The sequence below is a fragment of the Nansenia antarctica genome (assembly GCF_963989245.1).
Source record: "Nansenia antarctica genome assembly, chromosome: 12".
Classification (NCBI taxonomy): domain Eukaryota; kingdom Metazoa; phylum Chordata; class Actinopteri; order Argentiniformes; family Microstomatidae; genus Nansenia; species Nansenia antarctica.
In genome coordinates, this window is record NC_137682.1 from 752,201 (window position 1) to 762,200 (window position 10,000).

The following is a 10,000-nucleotide window of genomic DNA, read 5'->3' on the forward strand; positions in this document are numbered from 1 at the left end:
AGAACACAAACATGGACACAATCAACATGGCTCCCGCCGAACGTTCCCATTGGACCTTCGCTAGGATGACAACAACAACAACAACGACATAGATCTTTCCTTGTACCCGGTGGTAGAGGGAGGGAGAGACAGAGACAGAGGAGATGAGAGGCAGAGATAGAGGGAGAGAGAGACAGTGATAGAGGGAGAGAGAGAGACAGAGGGAGAGAGGAGACAGAGATAGAGGGAGAGAGAGACAGTGATAGAGGGAGAGAGAGACAGTGATAGAGGAGAGAGAGACAGAGATAGAGGGAGAGAGAGACAGTGATAGAGGGAGAGAGAGAGAGTGATAGAGGGGGAGAGAGACAGTGATAGAGGGAGAGAGAGACAGAGATAGAGGGAGAGAGAGACAGTGATAGAGGGAGAGAGAGACAGTGATAGAGGGAGAGAGAGAGACAGTGATAGAGGGAGAGAGAGGAGACAGTGATAGAGGGAGAGAGAGAGACAGTGATAGAGGGAGAGAGAGAGACAGTGATAGAGGGAGAGAGAGAGACAGTGATAGAGGGAGAGAGAGAGACAGTGATAGGGGAGAGAGAGACAGAAGAGCCAGATACAGTCACAGAGAGAGGCAGAAAGAAAGAAAGAAAGAAAGGAAGGAAACAGTAAGAGAGAAAATGGAAAGAGAGAGAATGGGGATGTGGCTAGAGCGACTGACTGTTCTTAAGAGCGACCGACACACCTGGTGGTTATTATTACAAACAACAGACGGAGCAGAATGTGTCATGTGACGTCTTTAGAGTTCCTGATGGCGGCACAAAAGAGGAGAGGAAGAGAGAGAATGAAAGGAAGAGAGAGCGAGAGAAGAGGAGAGATTGTTAAAGGGGAAGAGAGGGAGAGGAACAGAAGGAGAGGAAGGAATCAGAAGAGAGAGAGAGAGAGAGAGATGAAGAGACGGAAAGAAAGAGTACGTAGATGGAGGAGAGAAGAGAGATGTGAAGGTGTTGTTGCAGTGTTCCTGCCATGATCCTGCAGAGGCCTTTGATCCTGGGCCAGGAGAGAGACAGACAGCCAGGAAGGAGAGAGAGGAAGGGAGAATGCTGGAGAGAGAGGGGGGTTGGATAGAGACAGGGGTAGAGAGAGAGAGAGAGACACACACACACACAGAGAAAGAGAGGTAGAGACAGATACTGAGAGGGAGAGAGAGAAAGAGAGGTAGAGACAGATACTGAGAGGGAGAGAGAGAAAGAGAGGTAGAGACAGATACTGAGAGGGAGAGAGAGAAAGGGAGGCTGGAGAGGAAGAAGGGAGGAGGGGTGAGGCAGGGGGAGGAGAGACAGAGGGCAGGAGGGTTTATGACGGCATGTGTGTCTAAGGTTAAGTATTCAACCTAAACCTGAGCTCGTTTAAAAACGTCCTTTTCTTTCGGTTTGTCCGGTGTGGTCCTGGAGAACCGCAGGGGGTCACAGCCTCTTTTCCTGCCCAGTCAGTCCGAACTCAAGATCCACACGTGTAACTCTGGAATTTCTGTCACTCTTAAAATGGATGCACAGATTCCACCCTGACGGAGGACTGACTGACTGACGCTTGACTTCCTTTGTGGTCATCTCTATGGCAACACCTGTGGCCAAATACAGACATGCTGACTTCATCTATTCATATCAAAAGATACAAAAAAACAACGAGAGATCTATCATATCAGAGACAAGGAGAGTTGCTAGACCACAAACATAATCCTCCTCGTTCATCCTCTCCCTGGTCGGGCGTCATCCACCCCTGGGCCTGCTGCCGTCATCAAGTATTTTCCAAAAATCCCCCAAATCTTCCCTCCTCTTCCCCGTCTCAATGGCCCGTTTTGTCCTCCCCTCCTCCTCCTCCTCCTCCCTCCCCTCCTCCTCCCTCCTCCCCCCTCCTCCTCCTCCCTCCTCCCCCCCTCCTCCCTCCTCCCTCCTCCCTCCTCCTTCTCCCTCCTCCTCCCTCCTCCCTCCTCCTTCTCCTCTCCCCTCCCTCCCCCCCTCCCTCCTCCCCCCTCCTCCTCCTCCTCCCCCCTCCTCCTCCTCCCTCCTCCTCCTCCTCCTCCCCCCTCCATCCTCCTCCCTCTCCCTCCTCCTCCTCCTCCTCCTCCTCCCCCTCCTCCTCCCCTCCTCCTCCCCCCTCCATCCTCCTCCCCCCTCCTCCCCCCTCTCCTCCTCCTCCTCCCCCCTCCCTCCTCCTCCTCCCCCCTCCCTCCTCCTCCTCCTCCTCCCCCCTCCTCCTCCCTCCTCCTCCCTCCTCGCTCTCCTCTTTCACCTCTCTACCATCCATCTCCAGTTCTAAAAATGACTCGTTAATTTGGGAGGCTTCTCGTCCTGGGGCAGGGAGGGATGGACGGAGGGAGGGATGGAGGGAGGGAGGGAGGGAGGGACAGAGGGAGGGAGGGAGGGAGGGAGGGAGGGAGAAGGAAGGGGGGAAGAGGAGAGAGCAGAAGAGAACTGTGGAAACATTGTGGGCTCCTCCGACAGTTTACTGTAGATGTGTTGTTTAATGTTGAAAGCATCAAAGAGATTATATGGAAGAGCGGGCGCCCTGACCAACACAGTGTACCTTATTCAGACAGATCAGACAACCACAGACACGGAGGGGTGGGGGGGGGTCACAGACATCTCCGTTGTTAGCGATTTCAAGCCAATACACAAACACACAGACGGCTTGTGTGTCTGGCATCTGGCATCCGCCTCCCCTCACCTCCCTCGACCCTCTCGCTTCATCCATCCATCCCTCCCTCCTTCTCTCTCTCTCCACCCCCGGGCCAGTTGGTCTTGGTGGTGGTTTACTCTACTTGGCCTGTAGACTTTCCCTTTGTGTGTAAAACAGGTGGGAAAGGAGGAAGAATGGAAAGAAATGGAAAAATAATTAGACTCTCTCTTGAATCATGCTTGCGGGGGTCTCGCTGTCCGACCTGTCAACATATAACCATATTGAGCGAGAGCAAGGTCGAGAGAGCGAGTGAGAGAGAAAAGAACGAGTGGAAAGATAACGAGACGGAGAGAGAGAGGGGAACGAAAGAGAAGGCAGTAAGACAGAGAGAGCTGGAGAAAGAGGTAGAGAGAGTGTAGAAAGAGAGAACGAGTGTGTCGAAAACAAGGGAGACGGGGAGGGAGAGAGGGAGATAGAGATAGAGAGCATGTAAAGGGGAGAGGGAGACAGAGCAAGACAATGTAGAGACAGAAACAGAGAGGTAGAGAGAGAGAGAGAGAGAGACAGAAACAGAGAGGTAGAGAGAGAGAGAGAGAGAGAGAGACAGAAACAGAGAGGTAGAGGTAGGGTGGGGGGGGGGGGGGGGGGAGTAGGTTAATACAGTGATCTAGGTCTGGTCCAGCTGGCAGCAGGGTGTAGTTGTGCAGTGTTGAAAACAGCGGTTCCTCTGCCAACAATGTGCTACCAAGCCCAGAGCCCAGAGCTGGTACCGATGGCCAAGAGTTGAGTTACAGTCAGACCCAGAAACCCAGAAACCCAGAAAATCAGAAACCCAGGAGCCCAGGAACCAAGGTAGCACATGGAACAAGCCTCACGCTGCTGTAAGCAGTATTGGTTCCTTTGCTGGAAACCCTCCGTGTCCTCTGTGTGTCCTCTGTGTGGCCGACACACGTGACGGCCCTCCAAAACACTCTGTTGTTTAAACAACGAAACCACCGAAAAGTATTTCAACTTGAGGACTGCGTTTACCGTCTGTAATTGGTTACACCCACGTCACACACACACAGGAACACACACACACACACACACAGGAACACACACACACACAGGGACACACACACACACACAGGAACTTTGACTGGAGACCAACTGAGAATCTATATTTAGGAGCCCAGACTCAGAACCGGAGGAGAACTGTATGATTGAGCCTATTGAAACACATCTGATGGCCTGTCACTAGCGGTAACTCAAGATCCGTGTGTAACTGAACTTCCAAGTAAGGCATCTTGCATTGGCATCAATGGGACATTGGCGTGATGATTTAAGTGCCCAGATCTCGAGTTCTGATTCCGTCCTTAGCGACCGTTTCTCTGTGTGTTTCATATGACCGTTTCTCTGTGTGTTTCATATGACAGTTTCTCTATGTGTTTCATATGACAGTTTCTCTATGTGTTTCATATGACAGTTTCTCTCTGTGTTTCATATGTGTTTGAATGGGCCATATATCTGAGGGTCTGAATCCTCACTTGAGTTATGTACTCTAACTCTACAAAGACGCCACTAAGATGGCAGAAAAAGTAGCACCTAACCCTTTTTTATTTGTCTGTGTTTTTAAACGATCATGTATGATCAGCGGACATGATCAGACATGATTCACACAGGAGTGGATCTGCCACGTGAAATATATATTTGATAAAAAGTAAGAAAACACAAGATTTCAACACACTCAACTCTCCCTTACTGGAATAATCCCAACGTGGCGTGTCTTGACAAAGGTCTCCGTTTCTGTAACGCGTCCCCAGGCTATTGCACACAGCGCTCGTAAGCCTGGAGAAACAATGGCTTGAACCTGGCCTTTCTTTATGGAGGACATTTACTCTGTTAAGTATTTTGTAGAACGGGTGGGAAGGCGGACTGACGCTGGGAATCAGGAACGTGCGGTTCGCCATCCCTGGGGGATGAGCTGATGATGGATGTAGAGGCAGAGGCAATGACTTTACAATGATATTTTATTGGCATTTTCTACATAGTTGTACAGCAACAACATTTTTACATTTACATTTTTGGCATTTAGCAGACGCCTTAAACGCCAAAGCGACTTACAATCAATACGTTTGACGAAACCAAGTGAATCATCAGTCCACCAGTCGTAGCAGGAAGAGTAATCTCAGGCCCGGGGGGGCCATTTGGCAGTCTCTCTTCTTCTATCACCTTCTTCTAAACCTAGACAGACCTAATAGTTAGGGGGAAAGAAAACCAAACCTGGAAAGAAAACCGAAACTAAAACAGGATGATGTAGTTTGCATTAACTGTACGTTAAACATTAAACAAAGCACCCGTGAAGTCGAACTTTTGAGCTCTTGACAAGCAGACGTTAAACTGAGAGGTGACGTGTTTATATAAACTCCACTCTCACTTTCATGAGAAATGCTGTTTATACATAGTGTTTCATCTTGGCATTACATGCTACGTGCTGCGTGCTTGTGTGTGTGTGTGTGTGTAGTGTGTGTGTGTGTGTGTGTGTGTGTGTGTGTGTGAATGTCAGAATCAGAAAACGTTATTGTCATTGCTAAATATTTCACAATACGAATAAGTTAAGGAAATATAAAAAGCAGCTTTTAAGAACATCAGAGCATCACAGATGAATATTGCACATCAGTGGAAGATATTGCACATTGGTACATTGGTAGCCAAAGTCATATTGCACTTAAGGTCCTGGGTATTATGATGAAGCGGATGTGGTGTTAGTATTTAGTTGGGACTAGTTGTGGGCTAGTTGTGGAGCGCACTATAGGGATATAGGGAATAGGGATATCGGCCTAAAGGAAGACTGGAATACAACCATAGACAACATAAATCTTGAATTAAACTCATTTTCTCGGCTGATAACAACATCGTTAATTTTATTACGAGCCACTTTCACTTCGCATGAATTACAGTAGGCAGTGCGGCTCACATGCCTGTAATAACTCTGCATAACCAGTAGGTAATGTGCGTACGTCAAGTCAATTACCTGACGTAGAACTACGATCGTTTCCACGGTCAAAACTCACGTATACATTTAATAAATCACTACTTTGACGTTTGGTAAGACCAAATTCGATCCAAAGTACTTTCTATAAACGAGGCCCCAGGTTACGAGATTCGAACGACGGACATGTTGGATGGATGAACTACTGGGAGATTTGATTCATGTCTGATCAACCCCAGACTCCCCACAGACTGTTGCTACAGCACAGCGGTTTGTATGTAATTCAAAATGAAGCACAGCAATCCTTTATGCTGTTGTTACCAGTCCAAGTAAGGTAAATAACCTGACAGTGTCTCTGTTGACATGTGCGATGATGAATTGGATGAACTGTGTTACCAGGCCAGACGTATCGACCACAGAATGCTCTCAGAGAATGAGCGATGGTATCCTGTTTGAGATTACCATTCCTCTTCCCATGTCAGGTATTACAATGAACTTGTCCTCGATTTTTTTCTGCCTGGCACAATGGAACCCATGGAGCAAACCAGGGTCCGTGTTACCTAGCGCAAACGTCTCAAAGGTCAAACTGAGTACCTGTGACTTCCAGAGAGATTAGAGATTAGAGATTAGAGAAATAGAAGTTAAGGAATGGTTGTTGTCAGCCACTATTGATTATATTCTCTCTCTCTCTCTCTGTCTCTGTCTCTGTCTCTGTCTCTGTCTCTGTCTCTGTCTCTGTCTCTGTCTCTGTCTCTGTCTCTGTCTCTGTCTCTGTCTCTCTCTCTGTCTCTGTCTCTGTCTCTCTCTCTCTCTCTCTGTCTCTCTCTCTCTCTCTGTCTCTGTCTCTGTCTCTCTCTCTCTCTCTCTCTGTCTCTCTCTCTCTGTCTCTCTCTCTCTCGCTCTCTCTGTCTCTCTCTCTCTCGCTCTCTCTCTCTCTCAAAATGTCAAGTGCTCCACAACAAAACAATACTAAACACTTATAAATGATGACTAGAATACAAAAAACAATATGATCTGCCGTGATATGATTGGCAATGAACCCCCCCCCCGGGAGAGGAAACCTTGAGAGGAACCAGACTCCAGGGGGGGAACCCATCCTCCTCTGGCTCCTCCACAGGTGCATGGTGTAGGAAAGGCACAGAACATTCTAGAGCTATGTGCACAATTCCTCCTACAGAGCTCACCTTTGAGAGGGTATGAGTTACTTATTAATCACCGGACCCGGCCTGGCAGAGAGGAGAAACAGTAACTTCTCACAGTAGATCACAGTAGATAGTGTAGATAGTGTTCGGTCTCAGGCCCAGGGAAAGCTAGCCTCTAATACTAGCCTGGACCTGTGGCCCTCCGCCACGTTCTGCTCTGCAGCCTCTGATTAAAGTATTGGGTTGCAGCTTCTGCTAAGCTCCTGCGGAAATGTTCCTACATGTGCAGACTTGTTCCCCTTCTCCTCTCCCGCTCTCTTGCTTTCTCTTCTTCGCTCTCCCTCTCTATGTCTTTTCTCTCTCTACCTTCCCTCCTCCCTCCTCCTCTTTCACCATCTCTCCTGCTCTCCCCCCCTCTCATCCTGTCTGTCCCCCTCTCCTCTCAGCCTCTCCTCTCCTACTCTCACCCCCTCTCCTCCTCTCCTGCTTTCACCATTTCCCCTCTCCTCTCTCCCACTTCCACCTTCTCCCCCATCTCCTCCTCTCCTCCTCTCCTCCTCTCCTCCTCTCCTGGTGGTTCTGTCTGGCTGGTCCAGTGTGTGTCTTGTCTTTCTCCCTGTTCTGGACTGTTCTGTTGTTCTAAGCCAGATATGGGAGGCGTGAATGGTCCGAGGTTTAGTTTGTTTGTTGTTGTTATTGCTGATGGGAGTTTTTTTACTCTTCTGGTTGTTGCTGTCTGCACGCGAACTTTGACCTTTGTCACATAAAACAGAACTTCTGTAACTATGAACTATAAACCAAGCTATACTGTTTATGTGAACTTTGACTTTGCACTTAACACTTTGACCCGACTTACAATAAAACATTAAACGAAAGAAAGGGAACAAACAAAAACGAATAAAATACATCAATAAAAGAAAAACTCTTATGAGAGATTAAAAAAGACATCAAAAGCGAAACCTACGTGATGTGACAACTTGAGCCGTCAGGAAATGATAACTCTACCCCTATCCCATCTTCTGTCGGTTCCACTTGGTTGAGGGAGAACTATTTCAGTGGTGCACGCAGACAACTGAGAGGCTCTGTTCTGACCCTAACCCTAACTCTGAGATAATGGATCCCAGGTGGGGCCTTACTCTCGGAAACTCCTTTCAGGAAAACCATATACGCAGTTTATTTCACACTCCTGTCATAGCTCGTAAGGGCCCTGGGCTAAGTGTACCCTCAGTGTTCCCTGCCTCACATTTTTGCCTTTATTTTCCTCGATTGAAGCCACATGTGAAGTCTCGAAATCTGCTGGCAATTTTCTGCTCCAAAGAGCAGAGGAACGTGGGTAGGCTTGCTGGCTTTGTTTGGTCAGCAGCGCTCGCTCACTTACATGCACTCGTCCTGAGCTATACGCACACCTAGACACACACACACACACACACCTACACACACAGACACACATACACACAGACACACACACACACACACACACCCACACACACACACACACACACACACACATACACACACACACACACACACACACACACACACTCACACTCATATACATACTGTCTGCATCCCCTCCCCCTGAGAGATCACGTCAAACGTGCACGTTGAGTTGAGCAGCTCGTGGGGCATGATGATTAATTGGGTTCGGCGCCGGTGCCAAGGAACACAGCAACAGGCAAGGGGGTGAGGACTGGGATGATGAAGAACAGAACGAGAGGGAGAGGGAGAGAGAGAGAGAGAGAGAGAGAGAGAGAGAGAGAGAGAGAGAGAGAGAGAGAGAGAGAGAGAGAGAGAGAGAGAGATAAAAAGCAGAAGCCAGATAGAGGGAAAGGATGGCGTGAGAGAGTAGGGTGGGGTGGGGGGTTGAATGAGGCAGGGCGAGAAAGAGAGAGAGAGATACAGAGAGAGAGAGAGAGAGAGAGAGAGAGAGAGAGAGAGAGAGTTGAAAGAAAAGGTTGATGATTCAGACTGTTGAACATCTGCAGTAGTGAGGATGACTGAGGGGGATGTAAACAGAACAGAGACAGGAAGAGGAGGGAGGGAGGGATGGAGGGAGTGATGGAGGTATGGAGGGAGGGAGTGATGGAGTGATGGAGAGAGGGATAGAGGTATGGAGGGAGGGATGGAGGGAGAGAGGGAGGGAGGTATGGAGGGAGGGAGGAAGGGAGGGATGGAGGTATGGAGGTATGGAGGGAGTGATGGAGGTAGGGAGGGAGTGATGGAGGGAGGGAGTGATGGAGGTATGGAGGGAGGGAGGGAGGGAGGGAGGAAGTGATGGAGGTATGGAGGGAGGGAGGGAGGTATGGAGGGAGGGAGTGATGGAGGTATGGAGGGAGGGATGGAGGTATGGAGGGAGGGATGGAGGGAGGGATGGAATGAGGAAGACAAGACCATGGGACTTGGCCAGACCTCTGCCATCAGGTCCAACAGCGATCATGTGGCTGATAGTCTGACAGACTGACAAGTCTGAATGGGACTTTTGTCCTAGAAAATAAACGCCGCCAGGAAATTGTTGCATCTTGCATACAATCCCTTTTTGTTTTGATGATGATGATGATGATGATGATGATGATGATGAAAACAATGATGACGTGAGATTCTTCAAAGACTAACTAACTAACTAACTGAAACCAGTTCTGATTGTGTGTTTCTCCTTCTTGTCGTCCAGGTGACGGAGAACATCATCTCCAAACAGACCTTCCAAGGTGAGACTCATTTCATTTAATCTTGGAATATGTATTTGTTGACCCACAGTATCTTAGTGGCTTTAACTCTCAACACTCTACTGAGTTGTTCTAATTGATTCTATTCTACACCACCGTCTCAGATGTTTTAGTTCTTTTTTATTTAGCCTTTATTTAACCAGGTCGATCCCATGGAGACACAATGATCTCTAGAATGATCTAGAATGACGCTCTGTCCTCCACCTGTGAAACTAAACCTGTGTCTGTCTGTCTGTCTGTCTCCCTCAGAGGCCAGAACCTTACCTCGCACCTTCAACGAGTCAGGGTCAAAGTTCACGACCTCTGTGACCCAGAGGCCGTCGGCCCACCTCACGCTCAGAGACAGCAGTGCTCAAGGTGAGAAGAAGAGTGTGTGTGTGTGTGGGGGGGGGGGTTGTTTGTGTGTGTGTGTGTGTGTGTGTTTGTCGCTTTATCAGTGTATCAACCTATCGCTAAGCCACGCCCCCTTTGAAAACTCGGACAAACAAACAACGCTTCACTGACAGCGACTG

General features: G+C 48.7%; 1 protein-coding gene across 1 annotated transcript in view; it reads left to right on the forward strand.

Annotated features, from left to right (window-relative positions):
* Positions 1–10,000, forward strand: part of tnfsf10l (TNF superfamily member 10, like) — a gene marked incomplete at both ends in the record, with an annotated part of 58,304 nt that overhangs the window by 43,997 nt on the left and 4,307 nt on the right. The window contains 2 exons of the mRNA XM_080543036.1: positions 9,434–9,470; positions 9,738–9,845. Coding sequence (XP_080399162.1) covers positions 9,434–9,470; positions 9,738–9,845 — 145 coding nt within the window. The remainder of the gene's footprint in view (positions 1–9,433; positions 9,471–9,737; positions 9,846–10,000) is intronic.